Source organism: Dipodomys spectabilis, unplaced genomic scaffold, assembly GCF_019054845.1.
Source record: "Dipodomys spectabilis isolate Male_0828 unplaced genomic scaffold, ASM1905484v1 ptg000096l, whole genome shotgun sequence".
Taxonomy (NCBI): domain Eukaryota; kingdom Metazoa; phylum Chordata; class Mammalia; order Rodentia; family Heteromyidae; genus Dipodomys; species Dipodomys spectabilis.
The window spans coordinates 9,089,532-9,109,040 of record NW_024870773.1 but is presented as its reverse complement, the minus strand read 5'-3'; the positions used below and the strand labels follow the sequence as shown (position 1 = coordinate 9,109,040).

The 19,509-nt window shown below is 44.6% G+C and overlaps 1 protein-coding gene across 1 annotated transcript in view; it reads left to right on the top strand.

Annotated features, from left to right (window-relative positions):
* Nucleotides 1-19,509, top strand: part of Kiaa1217 (KIAA1217 ortholog) — a 285,533-nt gene that overhangs the window by 234,988 nt on the left and 31,036 nt on the right. Inside the window, exons 7-8 of the mRNA XM_042686130.1 lie at nt 16,203-16,307; nt 16,883-16,932. Of these exons, the coding sequence (XP_042542064.1) occupies nt 16,203-16,307; nt 16,883-16,932 (155 nt within the window). The remainder of the gene's footprint in view (nt 1-16,202; nt 16,308-16,882; nt 16,933-19,509) is intronic.

The window sequence follows — 19,509 nt, the reverse complement described above, 5'->3', positions numbered from 1 at the left end:
CACACACACCATAGACAAAAACACACACACCTCACATGTAGTGCCGGTGTGAGGAAAGACCATGCTTCTACTACTGTTTCATTCCTTCTCCCCATAACTGGTGAGGGAAGTGAGCCATGTAGCTCTCCAATAAAGGGAACCAGAACCCACAACTTCTGCTCTCTGCCTTTCCACCCACCTACACTGTTACCTAAACAGGTAGAGCAAGGGACAGAAAGCATGGTCTGTGTCCTCCCTGCTTTCCAGCCACAGCTGTGTCTGACACTGCACTTTGAATGCAAGGACTAGGCTGGCCAGCAGTGGTATGAGGGGCAGCTACTACATATCAGGGGCCTTTTCTGCACACACATGAGGGTAAGCGTTTCCATAAGTCTCATATTGAAGTCATCATCACAACCATGTGCTGTGCATCCCCATTTTAGAGATGTGGGAAACAGGATCAGAGAGGTTCAGTAGCTTTTCCACTATCACAAAGCTGGTAAGAAGCATACTATATCAAAGTCTATTGAAGAATGTCTACTTTTTGCCAGGCAGGGTTGTGCATGCTTGTAAGCTGAGAACTGGTGAAGGCCAAAGAAGGAGGATCAGAGGCCAGCCTAAGCTGCATGGTGAAACCTCGTCTCAAAAAAAAACCCAGGGCTGCTGAGCACCAGTAGTTGATACCTGTAATCCTAGCTACCCAGGAGGCTGAGAGCTGAAGAACACAGTTCAAAGCCAACCCAGGCAGGACAGTCTGTGAGATTATTATCTCCAATTAACCAAAAAGCTGAAAACAGAGCTGTGGTTTACATGGTAGAGTACCAATGTTGAGTAAAAAAAAAAAAAAAGCAGTGGTTGAATGTGTGACTCAGTGGCAGAGCTGCTGTTTAGCAAGTATGAGGACATGAGTTCAAATCCCAGTATCACCACAAAAAAAAAAATCCTTGGAAAAAAAAAAAGCTATGGGGACAGTTCCTAGGCCCTGAGTTCAAGCTCCAATACTCACACACACACACACACACACACACACACACACACACACACACACACACACACACACACACACACACACACACACAAAACCCACACACAAGGACTTGGGGTGTAATGCCCATTGATAGATTAGTTTTACCTCATGTCCAGGGTATATGTGTTTCTACAGGGCAGTATTGTGCCTAGTAACTAAGAGATGGGGGACACTCCAGTCTCCCCACATTTGCCCAGGACAGGTAAGTAAAGTCAGGAGTGAATTCTGAACATTTCAGCCAGATTCCTTCCAAAACTGTTTCAGAACTAGATACTAAGTGACTGCTCCTAAAGGATATTTACAGTCACAAACATGGTAGAATTTGCATAATTATACTGCTAAATATATGCATGCCATTTAAAATATAACTGCCCTAGCTAGTATATTAGCACAATTATGTAGAAATCGGGAAAGCAAGAAGAGAACATTCTTGGTAGGTTTTATTTTGTTAAAAAAAAAAAGAAAGAAAGAAAGAAAGAATATGAGTCCTATGTCAAAGAAAAAAAATTTTAACAAGAACACCAGCAGCAATTACCGAAGCACAAAATTATAGTCCATTGTCTGGTTTATCCTATGACGTTATTTGAGAAATATTTAATCTGGGTAAGTATTTTCAACGAGTGTTTCACCTTTTAAAAAAATCTAACTTCATAGGTACAGAAAATGCCAAACCAATTTTGGTTGCAATTTCATGTTATTAAAAAGCAAATAAACCTGAGAGTGGTTTATAAGAAACTCTCAGGAGAAATTTTACATCTAAGACGTGAAGCAACAAAAACACAGGGAGGAGTTGCCCCTTGGCTCCCTCTGAGCACTGCTGGATTCCTCTGCTGTTCCAGAGGGCCCTCCAATGCCATTGCCCAAAGATCTGCAGAACACCAAGCATCAGAGGGAAAATGCTCCCCTGCATCTATACTCGGGAGACACAGCAGAAACTGGTTTGAAGAAACATGATTTTATAACCACTCTGTTGACATAGAAATTGCGTCTATCAAGACCTAAGTAATTTAATCTTTTTTGGGGGGGGAAGGGGAGGCACTAGGACTCTTATACTTGCTAGGTAAGCACTCTTAACTCTTATACTTGCTAGGTAAGCACTCTTAACTCTTGAATTACACTTCCAGCACTTTTTTTGTTTTTAGTTTAGTTGTTATGGTTGTTTTTAAATCAGATAGGGTCATATCAAGTTTATACCTCAATTCTCCTATTTCTGCCCCCCCCCCCCCAAGTAGTTGAAATTACAGCTGTGCACCACCCCTGGCTCGTTTGTTGAGATAGTAATGCAGGAATGTCTGGCTAACTTTTTGCCTAGACTACTAGCCTTGACCCTTGATCTTCTCTAGTAGCTGGAATTACAGGTATGTGCGCCTACATCTAGCCCTGTTTAATTTTGATTTGTGTAGTTGGTCTCACGCTCTGTTTTCAAGACGCTGGCATCTCTTTGCTTTCTAACGGTATTTCAGTAAATCGTAATGATAGTTTGTACCAAGAAGACCTGGAATTAGGTGTATGTCATACAAGCTGAGTGAAAGGGGGCTGTCCCTCCCAGAAACCCTGGGACAGGCACACATCACAAGCACTTTGACTCTCAGAACAGCCCTCTTATGTCAGACCTTCTAGAAAGATAGTCTTGGAGTGTTTAGGGGCTTTCTCCAGATTATCTCCCTTCCCCTGAGCCTCTGAGAAGAAAGTAGGTCCCAGTAACTGGGAGAGAATGACAGAGAGACAGTGTGTCCAAGGTGGTTTAATCTTCCGTTAGCCATAAAATTACTTCATTAAGCAGCAGTATTATCGCTGGCCATGACCTGAAACAGCACTTAAGGACTGTAACATCTGCTGGGAGCGCTTGTGCCTCACACCTGTAACCTTAGCTACTCAGGAGGCTGAGACCTACAGACTGCAGTTCACAGCCAGCCTGGGCAGGAAAAGTCTGTGAGACTCTTACCTCCAAATTAACCATTGAAAAGCTGGAAGTGGAGCTGTGGCTCAAGTGGTAGAGCACTAGCCTTGAACAAAAAAGCTAAGGGACAGTGCCCAGACCCAGAGTTCAAGCCAAAAAAGAAAGAAAGAAAGAAAGAAGGAGGGAGGCTGAGGAGAAAGGAAAGACACACTCTAAGACATTTATATCTTGCTATTTTCTACTTGTAGTTTAGATCACATAATGTAAATTGCCTTTATGGAAATAATAGAATTCAAGGGTGCTCACTGTAAAGCAACAACTTAACTTCCTTATAAATGTGTGGCCCATTCGCCTTGTGTGGAATATGGTTTTCCATATGCCATGAACTTGAGCTGACGTCCCCTGTGTCCACTGATGTGCACAGAGAGCTGCTAAGTTCAACAAACTAAGGCCCTTGTCTGGACCCCTGTGTCTGGAGAAGCAGCCACGTGAGGCCTTGCTGTGGTATCTGAGGAGCAGTAGAATTAGAGCCAGGATCCCCTTCTTACCTTTGGCCTAATACAAAAAAAAGGGGGAAGAAACCTGAATGTACAAAGGAAGCCTACGAGCTAACTAGTAGCTGTGTCTGTTTCAGATTATTTACAATGTGATCTCATCTTACACCATTAAATGTGATTGTGTTGGTAGCTTTGGAGTCTGATGGATTTTTGGCTTGATCAGATGCAATTTTAAATTTAGGTTTATGTCATTTAAAACTGTCTACTAAGACTGGCAGACCTTTGAAGACTTTCTGAACTGTTTATCTTGCTAGAGAGCAGTGATCTGAGTAATCAAAAAAGAAAGATGGATGGGGGCTGGGAAGGTGGCTCAGTGGTAGAGCGCTTGCCTTGCATGCCAGAGGCCCTGGGTTCGATTCCTCAGCACCACATAAGCAAAAAGAAAAAGCCAGAAGTGGCGCTGTGGCTCAAGTGGTAGAGCGCTAGCCTTGAGCTGAAGAGCTGAGGGACAGCGCCCAGACCCAGAGTTCAGGCCCCACGACCGGACCCAAAAAAAAAAAAAGAAGGAATTGTTTTCTTTCTTACTTTTGACCCACACCAGCAGACCTCTGAGTGGGTGGACTTGGTACCTCTCAGAAGCAGAACTTTTTAAGCTGCTTGAGCTTCAGTCTGATGATTTGTCATAGGGGGTCTCCTTGTGTGGGGCAAACTACTCCTTACTCCTGCCCTACTCCCAACAATCAAGACGTTTCCAGACTTCTCTCTTACTGCCCAGTTGCTTCAGTCCCTCTGTCCACTGTCCAGAGAGGCAATAAGTCATAGACTTGAAAGCCCCACTGCCCAGGTTTAAATCTCAGTTCCAATACTTGTTAGCAGTTGGGGTTTTTTGACAAAGTATAGGATCTTGCCCTTCTTTTACTCACTTGTACTAACTACTGAGCAGGATAAATAAGGGTTGGAGGAGTGGCTCCGGTGATAGAATATCTGCCTAGCAAGCCCAAGGACCTGAGTTCAAATCCCAGTACTGCCAAACAGGACACGTAAGTACCTGAAATTTCCTACTTTATGCAAGGCATTCTACTAAATATTCATAAAAAGAAGATAGATCCTCAGAGATGGCTAGGACCAGGACTGCCTGAAGAGACAGGGAGACCTATTTTTAACATAATACCAGAAAACACAAAAAGATGGCATTTCTGGGCTGAGAGAATAAAACTAAAAGTGAACAGAGAAGAGCAGATTTACCTGGATATAAAGGTCAAAGTAGAATATAGTTAGAGTACCAAAGCCTTTTTTTTTTTTTTGTGGAAGGACTATGGTTTGAACTCAGAAGTTAAGCAAGTGCTTTACCATTGGAGCCACACTTCTCGGTCCTTTTTGCTTTGGTCTACTTATCAGACAGAATCTCATGCTTTTTTCCTGGAGTTTGCATGGACCGTGAGTCTCCTACCTCTGTCTCCTAAATACCTGGGATGACAGGCATGTGCTACCATATCCAGTCTTAAAGTGGACTTAGTTCTCAGTCCATTTCAAGAAAGTAGTCAGTGATTGATCATCTTCTTCAGGCTAGAGGCAAAAAGACAAGAGAGGTTTAGGGCATACATTTAAGATTGCTTCTGAACTGCCGGGTGGATGATAAAGACAGAGGAGGGTGGAAATAACCAGATTATCTGTCTAGATGCCTGGTAGCACCAGCTCAGCTCTTGTTTGAAATGCTTTCTCATGGAGCTCTAATGCTGGATCAATAAATGTTTATTGAGCCCCTCTTGTGTACGTGACTCTGAACCGAATGCTTTGGTGTGGGCATCAAGAAACTTAGATGTGGTTCTCATGCATAGCTATAGCCACAAACATGAAAAACTCAGACCCATCTATAGGTCTGCCACAATAAAGTACAGGAAGCTTCTGAGTGCTCCAGGCCTACTGAACCTGCAATGTGGGATTTCATTCTGGGCCTTTCTCTTCACTTTGGTAATGCTAAAGAAAGATTCACAGACATACTTTATCAGATCAAATTAATAGCCATTCTTTGCTCTTCTTCTGAGAAAGTGGTTTGTTCTAGATAGCACAAGCTGAGCAAGGTGGCTCACACCTGTAGTCCCAGCTTCTCAGGAGACAGCCATTGGGGTGCTCTTGCCATCCGGAGAGTAACAGTGTCTCCTGGCAATGAAGGGAAAAGGGAGGAGGACTTGCCAAACTTGAGGCAACTTCCAAAGGCTTAAATTCCAGGGGGGGAATCTCTTCCCAATGCTTGGAAGTCCAGCTGGGAAGTTAGAACACGATTTTCTTTGAGAATAATAGAACTAATAATACGTTGTAGGTTAGAGGGGCTTCTGTGCCAGCTGGAAACCCAGCCACCACTTATCACCAATCCTAAACAATGGGAGGACAAGTAAACCCCCCAATTACAAGGCTGCCATCATCTGGGGCACTGCTTATGCATAATTAATTCCAATGTAGTGATACAGACCACAGTTGATAAGAATTTAGAAAAAAAGGACCCTTTCCCAAAGTTATACTGAGCAGAGAGGCTTTGTCAGTGAGTCAAGATTGTCAAACATTAGAGGCATGCCCATAATAAGGGGATATAACTTGCTTGAGAAGGTAGACTAGTCTTTATCCAGAATTTGCTGGATTTCTACCATGATGGTACCTGTGCAAATGACATCGTGGTGTATTTTGCCAGTCTGAGAAATCAAGTACCTGCCAATAAATTACTGCTTCATTCACAGGAATATGCCTTTGTAGGAAAGTAGTATTTGCTAGTCATTTCTCCGACTTCCAAGTCCAGGGAACAGATGTGTGATGAACACATGTGATCAACTGACAGATTTATGAAGACAGCACTACTCTTGCATAAAGACCTTCTGTCCAGAATACCAAAGAAGGACTACCACAGGTCATTGTTTGTTTCTTTTTATTTTTTACTTGGTAGGACTAGGGTTTGAACTCAGGGCCTCATGCTTGCTAAGCAGTTGCTAACAATTTGAGCCATGCTGCTAACTTTAGTTATTCTCCAAATAAAGTCATGGTTTTGCCCAAAGTGTCTTTAGACAGTGATCTTCCTACCTTAAGCTTCACACATAATTGGAATGACAGGCATACACCGTTAGACCTGCTTAAGATGGCATCTTGGCACAGTTTTGCTAAGGCCAATTTCAAATCACATTCTTACCAATCTCAGCCTTCTGCATAGCTGAGATTACAGGTGGGAGCCACTATACCCAGCCTCTGTATTTACTTTAAACCATTGCCTCAAAAGGAAAAAAAAAATCTTTGGTCCCAAATTGGATTAACTGTGCCTCTCTCTGGAATATTTATGAGTAGCTGTTAATTCTGAAACCAGAAAGGAAACTAGAGTCACCTAACTGCTACACAATCAGATAATTCCCCTTGCTCACCGGCTGGAATGTCTTCAAAGGGAAGTCATAGTTAGGCAAAGGTCCAGCCTCCATTGAAGATGGCAGGGGCAGCTCAGTGGGGCATCAGCATGGCATCCACCCAGGCTGAAGATGGGACTTGCCTAAGAAGCCTGAGGTGCTTCAGGTGGGCAGCCCCTGCTTGCTGATGCCCAGGCCACGTCAGCCTCTCTCTGGATTCCTTAATCTGTCAGATGGAGATCAGGGAATTAAACATTTATCCTTACTTGAACTCTGGACTTGACTTTTCATGAATACTGTGATTCACAACTATAGCCAGGTCTCAGCATTAATTCTGATTTCCCAAATGGCAGGTCTCTAAATAGTCCATATTACTCACTCTGCACATGAAATCTAAGATGGATGGCCAGCTAGTCTGTCCCTCCCCCTTGTGTCCTCTCGGACAAATAAGAACCTTGGAGAACATTGTCCTAAGACTTCACCTTACAGACAACACAGCAGCCAGACATTTTAGCAGTGCCAGGACGGGGGCTCCTCATGTACATGCCCCTTTAATCTTCATGCTAACTCCATATTTATTATTATTACAACTACTACTATTATTATTGTTTGTTCTGCTATCGAGGCTTGAACTCAGGGCATCAAGCTCTTGTGTAGCTTTTTTTGCTTAAGTTGGTGCTTTACCATTTGAGCGACAGTTTTCCTTCAGGCTTTTCAATGGTTAATTAGAGGTAAGAAGCTCACAGGCTTTTCTGCTTAGGCTGGCTTTGAACCACAATCTTCAGATCTCAGCCTACTGAGTAGCTGAGATTGCAGGTGTGAAACCCCAGTGCCCTCAATATTTTTCTGTCCTTGTAATGAAGGTCATGTGTCCCTACTTCCTCCATCATGCCCAAGTAACTAGGAAGATAAGGTTAAAAAATATATATACATCCGAGAAGCCACATGTAGAAAACACCCTCCTTTCTTGATTATGTATGATTAACTTATTTCTTTGGGATCCACCCTAAGATCTTCCAGGTCACAAAGTAGGCAGAAGCTGGGTGCAGTGGCAGGTGCCCGGACTCCTGTCTACTCCAGAGATTGAGGCAGGAGGGTGATGAGTTGAAGGTCAGCTTAGGATACATAGCAAGACCCTATGTTAAAAGCAACAACAACAACCAAAAAAGTGGGAGTGGGGATCTTCTATCACAGCCTGCTGAGAACTGCTCAAGAGGCCCTACCTTCATTGCTTCTGACACCATCTCTCACTAGAGGGTAAATGGCACACTGGAGTGACAGAACAGCTATTCCTGCCAACTCATACCCGTACAAAAATGAGCAGTCACTTCTCAGAGCTTGAATGTGAAAGCTTCCCTGAGGGAAGAGAAAGAAAAGGCCCAACAGGTGATTTCATGTTGGCTGGCTGTGGGGAGTCAACAGGAAGTCAAGGGCCTCACCCCAGTCATGAGTCACCCAAGCAGGCTGCTCAGAGCCACCGCGCCAAGCACTGCCCGGTAGTCTGCACGTGTCCCCGAGTCCCTGACTTGCTGGGTGGGGCTTTGTGTCCTAGGCTGGGGATGGCCGCTTCTATGTCTCAAGTGTCCTGGGCACTTTAAAGGAAAGTAGGTACCAGAATGCTTTGTGAACTGAAATGATCTCTTCTGTCAATGAGTCTTCTTGATGTAAAACCAGTTGCCAGCTAGTAGGGCCAGTCCTTCACGTCTGAAAGTCTGTTGTATTCGGCATTCAGGACTCGGAACCATTTCCTGCTCCCAGCCTGAGGAGCCTGCACAAAACGTGAACAGTGAAATAAATGAAAGGCCACTGGAAGGATCCCGAGTGCCTTGTTCTACTAGGAAGAACACTGTTGGCACGGCAGAAATTGATTGTGCACTTTAGGAGTTAGGCCTGGGGGTGGCTGAGCTTTGACCTACTTGCCCTACCTGCCACACCTTTCTGGTTGTGTTGTTGTTGTTGTTTTAAGAATCAGCCAAGTGCTGATGACTTATTTCTATAATTATAGCTACTCAGGAGGCTGAGATCTGGAGGATCCTTGTTTGAAGCCAATGCAGGAAGCAAAAGTTTGCTAGCCTTCAGTTCCAAAATAACAGAATGCTAGGCTGGAGGCATGACTTAAGTGGTGGAGTACCAGCCTACAAGTACAAGACCCATCACTGGCTAAAAGGGGAAGGAAAAAAAAGATCACAGAGAGAATGGGAAGGACAATGAAGCCTAGTAGACACGCTTGTACTTCTACAAGTCTTCAGTGGAGTTGGTTTCAGTTGTGATCTCTTTTGGGTGGGGAACATAGAACCATGGATACTCATTTAACAGCAGTAGGGAGAAGACTTAGGAGACCCTGTGTCCTCTGTATGTGTTCAGTTTTCATTACTGTAACAAAATACCTGACGTAAACAACTTAATTAGGGAAGAGCTTGCTTTTTGATTGGGGCTTGTGTGCGACTATTTGTTAAGGCTAAGGTGCATGGTAGACACCACGCAGACAAGAAGCAAAGAGAGGCCACGTGGAACGGGCATCCCCGTATTTCCCTCAAGGTATACGTACCCGATAATCCAATTTCCTTTTGTGAGACTCCCCACTCCCCTACCTCCTAAAGACCCCACCATTTCTCATGGATGCCACAGAGGGTGAGGACCAACTCTTTAACACATAGGACCTTGGGGAAACATTCAAGATCCGAGCTTTAACAATCCCTAGCCATTCCCTGCTAACAGCGCCACTCTGCACGCCGCAGCTCCTGCTTTGAACTTGGAGATTTTCCTCCCTTTGAGACTTTGTACTTGTTTCTTCTTCCTTGAGCTTTCTTTCCCCCCCCACATCTTCCTGATGGATTCCTCTCCAACCTCAGACCATTACCCAACAACAGAGCCTCGGGGAGGTCATTTCTGACCATCTGCCTTCTCTGTCCTTTTTCCCACGTCATTCTGTAACCAGCAGAGAAACCACAGGGCATCTAAGAAAATGCAAGTCTCTGTGCGTCTTTTTTTTTTTATAGCTCACATCCCTCCATCACATTCAGAGTCAAAAGCCCCTCACATGGTCCACATGTGAGGGAGAATGCACTTTGCAGCTAGACAGAGTCCACTCTTGATTCATCCCTGGTGCCCTTGGCAGTAACCAGGAGCTTGGGAAAGTGTCCTTTGCGAGATAAGATCTGGGACTCCCTCCCCCCCCCCCCCCATGAGCCTCACAAGATCAGCCCCTTGCTACTCTCTGGCATCAGCTCCTATTACCCTTCTCTTATTCTCTTCCTTTAGGTCTTTATTCCAAAGTTACTTTCTCCCCGAATCCCCCTCTTTCCATCCTAAGATGTAAAACCCTCGTTCTCTTCAGTGCCTGTTGCCGGCTTTGTTTTTCCCCTTCATATCCATTCGTGTCCCAAGTTTTATTATTATTATTCGTCTTGCTTATGGTGAGGAGAACGAAACGGCTCTGGAGGGGTGAAGATTTTCATCTGTGTCGTCCACATCTGAGTCTTCCGCTTGCAGAGCACTGTCCAGGTATGGGTCACCTGACTTCTCCCGTTGTTTATTTAGAAAATAACCAGCGCCCCCTACCGACAAGTCAGTGAAGAACTTTCACAGACAATGGCGTGGGCCCACGTCATTTACCATCACATCCTCTTACCAACTTTCATTCTCTCAAGGCCTCAAGGCACTGATGAAGAAACATGTCAAGTTGCTTTTTCTCTAGATCTGTGTAAATGGGGTCCCACTTTTGCCCGTTCTTCTTTAAACAGGCGACAGGTATGTACACATGCCTTGCACGTAAACATGCGTTCGGAAAACATGGCTGTCTAAATAAAGAGAGAAACCCTCTCCCCCACCACGACAGGAAGCAGTATCCACTGGAAATACCATGGGAAGAAATAGAAAATGACAAAGGAGTCATGTATTCTCATGTATTTTCCTCAGACAGAAGATTGGGGGGAAACCTAGAAGCAAGAGAGTCCTGTCAGGGTGGTAGAAAGGCATGTGGGACCCACCATGGACATTACAGTTTAGGTGTGAAGTATCTATTTGGGAAGATTTGGTCCCCAACCTGACATATTATTGGATGTGGGTGAACTTTTTTTTTTTTTTTTTGCCAGTCCTGGGGCTTGAACTCAGGGCCTGGGCACTGTTCCTGAGCTCAAGGCTAGTACTCTACCACTTGAACCACAGCACCACTTCCGGCTTTTTCTGTGTATGTGGTACTGAGGAATTGAACCCAGGGCTTCATATATGCTAGGCAAGCACTCTTCCACTAAGTCACATTCCCAGAAAAGTGGGTGAACTTTTAGGAGTGGAGCCTAGTAGGAGAAAGCTACATCATTGGAGGCCTGCCCTCGGAGAGGCTGACAGAACCCCAGCCCTCCTCCCCACTCCTTCCCACACCTTCTCCTTGTCTTCTTCATCCTCTTCCATCTCTTCTTCCTTGCTTCCCTCCTCCTTGTCCCTCTCTTTCTTTTCTTCCTCCTCTTCCTCCTGCTCCACTCTCTCCTTATTTTGCCTTCCTGGCCACCATGAGGTAAACATGGCATTCCTAACACAATTACTATGCTATCACAGGGCGGAGTGACTTTCCTTCTCTTAAGTTGTTTAACTCAAGTAGTTTGTGACTGTGGTATAAAGTGGGTAAGGAACAGAAAATATTCCAGACAGCATTGACAGCTGACAATGAAGAGTGAAAAAGTAAGCCAATGTGCAGTAAAGGCTAGGGTATATGGATGAGAGAACTGCAGGTGATGAATGATTGCTTGACTTAACGGCTAAAACCATATGGGTTAGAATTCCAGGGCAACGTATCACTGGAAGAAGAGTTTACAAATGTATCATGCCAGACTTGAAAAGGACTGTGAATATGCCCTTATGGATCCATCCCAGGATGTGAGGGATGTCCTTGCTGCTGGACTTCACCTTGAGTACTTGGAATCCCAAATTCAGAAGCAGGAAACACACTGAGATGGACTTTAGTCCCCATAGGGAGCACAGAAATGCACAGTGATCCTGCATATTCTATAACATGAAGTCACATGAGAAGTCACATGAGTATCTCCTAAAGAGATCTAGGAGATAAGTTCAAATTGGGAGTTTGGGGAACAAAGTCTAAAGTATCTACCTGAGGTCTTTTCCTCCTTAACCAATAGGTTAAATGTAAACAGAAATGGAAACCTCATCTTAAAACTATGTGTAAGACTTTTCCAGAAATTTAGAGTGCTTAGATCCCAAAGTTTTGTTGAACACATCTGAAAACAATGTCTTTAATTACTTTGGGCTTTCCTTTCCCTTCCCACCCCCCCCCCCCTCCACAACCATATCATAGAGCCACGGTATGAACAAACTGAGCCATAGCTCAGCTACAAACCTGTTCCCAAGTCAGTGTTCGAAAATGCCTTTGGCATTGCCAAGACTAAAACGTTTTAGTTCAGTTCCATTTTTCCCAGAGGGAACGCTGATACTGTGAGAGGAAACTAGCTTGGGAACAAGGGTGCTTTCCCTCTGACACTCCCACAGCAGCCAGCATGGTACCCAGTGCTCAGGGATCTCCATTGACTGATGTGTGAACCAATTCTCACTCTCTGAGGGAAGAGAGCTGCTGGGGAGGCAGTTAGGATCACTGTCCAAGGCTAGCTGTGCGAAAGTATGAGACCCTGTCTGAAAACCCAGCTGAAAGGCGCAAAAGGGTGAGGGATAGTAGGACTCTTTTCTAGCAAGTCCCAGGCCCTGTGTATAATCCCAATTATCATAGAAGAAGAAAGAGAGGGAATAGGCAGAGAAGGAGAGAAGGTGGAAGGGAAGGAAAAATTATATAAATGGGATCACTTTCAAATGTTTAACAGAGTGGTCTACCAGCAGGGTGGACACATTGCTTTGTGTTCAAAGACAAATACAAGGTCAAAGCAGTGGCTAGTTCAGTCTGGGATCAGTCCTTCCTCTGGGATCAAGTTGAATGTTTTATTTGTTGTACATTTGGGCCTGGAGAAGAGTCATTCAATCAAGCTGACTTGTGGCACAAAAAGGACTAGTTCACCATACCTACTAATCACATAAATGTGGTTATGGAATGATATAAGATGGTTTATGAAATCATTTCAGAGCTCTTTTCAGCAGTAATTATAGCAGTCCTATAATGCCTTTCAACCAAGTGACATTGGCAAGAATCAGCCTAAGCATCTTTAATATTCTGATGAGAATCACACAAAATTACCACTGCAATAAAATGACAGGGTTGCGTTTAATTTCTTCCACTGCATTTCTTTTATATTTTCCCCTTTAACATTAAAACATACTTCATAACATTTCATCCTAAGAGAAGGCTGCATAAGTTTCCAGTTGCTGTAATATAGTTAAACCATAAAATTGTTTCCAGATTACCAACCATGAAATGGAAAGACAATCTTATTTATGAACTTATAAATCAGATAATCTCCCTCAAAGGAATCCGGAAACCAGAAACACTTTCATGATTAAACAGGAAGAGAAAAGTTTCCTCATTATCATGTGTCAACAGAGATATCTTTTTGTAAATGGCTTTGGCTGAGATGGTGAGTGCGCATGTGTGATTGATATGGGGTACCTTGTAGCTCCCACCATGCTCACTTGTCCAGCTAATCTGGGAGAGGAGGAAAGAGCATCACCCCCTTCCACAGACAAGCTCAAGTGTTTGAACTGCAAGGAAGATAACAGTGAGCTATCTGGCTTGAATTCAGGGCCTGAGCACTGTCCCTTAGCTTTTTCACTTAAGGCTGGTACTTGAGCCACACTTATACTTTCAGCTTTTTGCTGAATACTTGGAGATAAGAGTCTCATAGACTTTTCTGCCCAGGTTGGCTTCAGCTGTGATCCTCAGATCTTAGCCTCCTGAGTAGCTAGGATTCCAGGCGTGAGCCACTGACACCCAACCATCTGGTATATTTTGTCTCCTTCCTGGTGTCCTGTCAGTGACACAGCCTGAGAAAGACCACCCTGAGAGTGTTTATGTCCCAATCACAGTTGCTAAAAGGAGAATCAAGAGCCTGGATTGGACTAGACACAAGGCCTTTCCTCCAAAGCACCCAAACTGCAGTACACAGTCACCCCAGACAGTTCTACATCTGTGTCTAGACCAGCCCTGAAGAATATAGGAATGGAATGCAGTTAGGAAATGTCTTTCCCAAAGTCTTCAAATCATTATCACAGGCAAGCCCAGGGGAAAAGCCAAGTTACCCACTGAGCCAAGAAAGGTGCCAAAGGCACATTAGAAAACCTGTAGTCTCCCAGGTGAAAGTGACAAAGCCCAGACAGTGACATTCTGCAATTCTAGCTACACTGATAGCCAGGTGAAGATAATGTCCTTTATCCAGAGGTACTCTGTGCTTTACTTTGGCTTTCAATGCCACTGCTTTCCTTTGTTGAACAAGGTAATGAAAACTGTTGACCAGCACACGGCATTAGAGAACACTAGCTTAACCCTGATCAGCAGTGCCCTGTGGCAATCCCAGGATCGCCTTCTGTCCTTGGCCTCATAGCAGATTCTTGGTTTCTCTATAGCTACAGGCTTGTCCTCTCCCTTTGCACTTTATAGAATGTGGTAAGATGGCCAGCTTGTAGCCTTGAATGCAGCTTCTGTCTTAGGGTCATGAGTTTCATTCCAAGCACTGTGGCAGACAGAGCCAGCTCCTGTGAAACAATTACTCCCAGGGAGGTGATTCATTTCCAGTTTGTATGCATCCACGTCACCCATAGAGCAGACAGCGAGGTCACCCCCACCCCCATGGCTTCTGAGATACCATTGCAAACTGGGGGTCCATAAATCTTGTGTTTCTGAAGGTATTTTACTAACTTGCTTTCCTAATTTGAATTTCTAATTAACCTTTCTCTTTGACCCGTTGACCATTTATAGCAAGAGAAATGTAGGAGCACAGGTGTGACTGAAGATGCTCTCTGCTCAGAGGTTTACCATGCTGGGATGTCTGAACTATTTGTAGTCTCTGCATGGTGAGATGTCTCCCTTCCACCCCATTAGAAGAGAGAGATCAGACTATCAATACTCAATTGTTGGGCGGTGTGTTTTCCCCTTTGGTAGATTAACTATGCAGATTCTACTACGTATACTCAAGAGATTCAGTTCTGTGACAACATGCCTACTTTAAACCATACAAAGTAGACAGCATTCTGAAGTCAGAGCATGTCAGTGAATCATGGAATTACACGATTATAACCTTCACAAGGTGTAGAAGGTTATATTTCAGACGCAAAACTCAAGGCCCTGTAGCTTGAGAATGTTCTCTATTGCTGTGAAGTTCAAAATATCCATGCACCATCTATCAGTGAGCCCAACATCACAAGTTGCTCTATTACTTTTCCATTGAATACCAGGTAGAGCATTTCTGTTACAACTGAGAGGCCCAGTGTATGAATAGACTGTTTGTATACTGTACATTACTCACACTAGAGGCTTTTCAGGCTGAGACTTGATAGTGATGACCTATCTCAGGCTAGATCGGTGGCCACTGAACATCAGCTCCTGGAATACATTGGCTATATGTGATATGCTCATACTATACTATTTGAAATAGTCTCCCTTTGCTTTTTTTTCCTGTCTTTAACTACTAAGTATGTATACATAAGTTCATAAGAGATGATACAAGATACCACTTTTCTTAGTCCCTTACATTATTTGTATAATGTGTTTGGAGAAACAGTAATAGGACTGTGAAATATTCATTGTCTGAAGGCCAGAAATGTGAGCCTGATGTATCAGCAGAAAGCCCGAAAAGAGAGGTACTGCATTTTTTGTTTCTGTTTTTCTGTTAATGCCTTGGAATGGTCCAGTTGTTAAGGATATTCATTTTCTTGCCTGACCCTGTAAAATCCTCCAGACTAAAGTTTCTGTGGCATCCTCTATACCCAAACACACATTTTATCTTAGTCTTCATAAGACAGTTGTTTTGTGTTGCCCATGGGTCACGAAACACTACATATAACTATACATACAATCCGCATCTCCATCATTCATGCCAAAACCTGAAGCCTCCGACTGAGAACAGCTTTTCAGTATGTGAGTTTGTACAAGAGCAGGAGTGGTTCATCACTGGTCCTCAAGACAAGCCATTTGTGCAAAGTAAAATAACAAACACAATGCAGGAAAGCTCAGAAACACATGGCCTATGCACAGATTGGTTTCTGAGGAAGGTGTGGTTTTCGAGTCCTCAGGAGACCTCTGCCGCCTTGTGCAATGTCTTTCTTGTGAGGCCAAGGGCCTAATACCCAGCTCTGGACTCTTGATCTCAAGCCAAGGATTTGTGGGCTCTTCAGGTTTCTGAGCCAGGTTGGGGTGAACTTTGGTGGCCTGCTAAGGTGGTACCTGTTATCATCTTTAAGTAGATCACTCACGTGGAAAAACCAGTCTGAAAGTCAACAGAGGTTTAACAAACAATTCTCTTGTTTTCCAGAGAGAGGATGCAAGCCATGGAGAAGCAGATTGCTAGTTTAACTGGCCTTGTCCAGTCAGCGCTTTTTAAAGGGCCCATTACAAGTAGTAGCAAAGATGCATCTAGGTAAAAAATAAATAAATAAACAAACAAATAAAGCAAGCCATCCCACTTAAACAGTGATTCAGTCTGTTTCTCTATAATCATTAAGATGGTTCATTCATTCAAATTCATTTCCTCATAATCATTTCAAAGGCTGAAAATATTCTTGTCTCTACGAATCAGGGAGGTAGATGGGTTTTTGTTGCTGTCTTTGTTGTATGTTTGTTTTTGTTGGTTTTTCCTTCCGGTAATTCTTGGACCAAGGTCACACTTGGGCCCAAGAAAGGTAACTGAGCTTCTCGGTGCATGTGGCTTTGTGGACCGCCAGCTAGCTGCACGGCGCCTGCTCTCACACATGCGCACAGCGCCACCATCCATCCGAGTCACACTTGCGCTCTCCATCACAGTGCCAGCTCACATCTGGGAAGCCCTTCCATCTCGGCCAGTCATGGTGCTGAAGCCCAGTACCCTCATTGCTTACTTCGTCCCATCACTGCTGCTACTTGTGTAAACCAGTGAGTGGGAGGGGGCAGAAGCAGAAAAGGCATTCGGGGGTGGGGGCTACATAGAGCTGACTCTGTCCTTTTTCTTTCATCCAGTGAGAAAATGCTGAAGACCACGGGCAACAGAAGCCACACAGAGAGTCCTGGTGAGTGAGTATGCTTGGGAGCTTGAGGAAGCCTGCGGGTACCGAAGTGGCTGGCCTTTCCCTGAGTCCCCAGTGGTAATGCTCTGCCCTGTCTCCAGGTTCCTGCTGATGTTCAGATGCCACTTTTCATCATTCATGGGGCAAAAGCATTGCACTCTTCCTTCAGTTTTCATTCATTCGTTCTTTCGTTTACTTATTTATTCATGTAGTCATACGTCTAAGACATGCATGTGCCTGGCCCTGGATACAGTAAGCATGATGCACAGGGCTGGCTGCCTGAAACTTGGAATGTATGGGGAAGAATGGGGGTCAGGTGATTTTATGTGTGGCGAGTGTCGAGAAGCGCGTATCATGCTCCAAACCCCCTGGTTTGGGGAAGCTGCATCTGCTAGGTTTGTGCAGCCTCACAGAGTGCTCAGAATTTGGGACTTTGCTGGCCCGGCCCTGCTCAAGCCCTCACTGAGTAGTTCGTCTCCACAGCCAGCAGGGCCGCTTCTCCAGCTTTTGCTCAGAGATCAATACACAGCTTGGCTAGCACTGTAGAATTATTTCATGGCAATTGCTAAACTTTGTCTTTAGAACAACTGCCTGTTCATTCTGGGGAGAGTCATTCAGTCCCTTATTTTGATATTGATGATGAATGTAGGGGGAGGGAAGGAACTTCCTAAAGGCTAAATGCTTCCATCCCTGCGGAATCCAGGCCTGAAATGATTCATATCTGGTACCATTGCTCTCACCAGCCGGTGCATGCTGATTTCCACTTTGGTTGTTCACAAGAAGGGGTGGCATATAATGAGAGTGTGCTGTGTGCAGGGCACGGTGCTGGGTATTTTCATGTGTTGCCCTCTGAGCTCTTCAAGGGCCAGCTATCATTTTTATTCCCATGGTCCTGGTAAGGGAACAAAACACACATCCCCACCCGTGATCGGTGTCAGCATAACCTGCCTGTCATGTTATCAGTCTTGTGTATTAAGATGCTCCAGCCCCTTGAAAGATAAGTGGTTTTATTTCTTCATGTGGAAATATTTTTATAAATGTTCTTCTTGAGCAAGGTAGAAGAAGCAAGTGTCGCTTTCTTGAATATGTTTCCCAAAGTGGAGTCTGTAAGTCCAGAGGGACAGGCGGTAGCCCTGGGAACACAGGGAGCTTTGTCTTCCTGTAGTGCATTTTGCTCCCCATGTCTCTGGCAGGTTTGCTTTTTCTTCTCCCAGTGTATCCAGGTTAGACATTGTCACCCCAGCAGCCTTGAGCAGAACTCAAACAGATAATCCTTCTAAAATCTTAGGATAAAAGCTCCAGGACAGGAATATTACCCTGTGTTTGAGATAAATACACAGAATTTTATACACAGTCAAGGAAATCACCTGGCCAAAAGTACCCAAAGAGGGAAACCTGATTATATGAAGAGCTTGGTATTGGTGGATCACACCTTTAATCCTGGCAACTCAGGAGGCTGAGATTTGAGGATCAAGGTTCAAAGCCAGCCTATACAACTAACTACCAAAAAAGCCAGACATGGAGCTATGACTCAAGTGATAGAGCACTAACCCTTGAGCAGAAAAGCTTAGAGGCAGCCCCCATTCCCTGAGTTTCAGTCCCAGGACTGGCACAAAAGGAAGAAGGATAGAAGGGAGGGAGGGAGGGAGGGAAGAAGGAAGGAAGGAAGGAAGGAAGGAAGGAAGGAAGGGGGGAGGAAAAACATGACAACCAAGTTGTGTCAGATCCCAAATCATTGTTTTCTGTCACAAGGTACATGAAGCATCAAAAAGCACAGTTGCTAAAATTCCAACTAAGACAGAAGTGAACAATATGAATTTTCTGGCAAAGGTGAAACATAGGAAGAAAGTTCTGAAGGTGAACTTGAATCTCCTTATGCCCTCTTGAGCAGGAAGGAACAGAATATGACCTTGATGTAGCGGCTTGCCTCTCTCAGCCTCCAAGATGCCAGGTCTTGGGAATCTAATCTGAGCAAGGATCGACTGGAACCCCTTACCACATATCCACCTCCATCCTGAAACTAGGCTTCAGATCTCCCCTAGCTGCCCCCCACAACCCCCGCCCTCTGGAGCCCCTGAGACTGCATGGAGGAGGGGAGCTCTTTAAGCACTAGGTACTGGGGAAAGGCTTTGAGCCTTCCAGAGGATGCCTGGGTGCCTGACACAGGCTATATTGCATATGCTGACTGCATTCACCCACACACTAAGGCTGCCGCCCATTTCGCAGGTAAGGGTGGGGCAAAAAGAGATTCAATTGCTTGCCCTAGGTCACTTGGGAAAGTAAATACTGAGAATGCCTCCTAGGCTCGAAGGCGAGCCAGGGAGTGAATAGATAGGTTCATGGACATAGAAAGAGGTTTGGGGACACTGAGCAGAGGTGATGCACAGGACCTGCTTTAAAGCCATGGCCATGTGGACTGAAATCATGGCAGGGAAGCAGGATGTGAAATATCTTGGCCGGCAGCAGAGGAGGTGATCTCTAGAAAAGGGATTCCACAACTGGTGGAAAGAAGGCAGGCAGGGAGGGAAGGAGAGACGAGGGAAAGAGGGGAGAAGAGAGAAAGAAGGGGGGAAAGGTGAA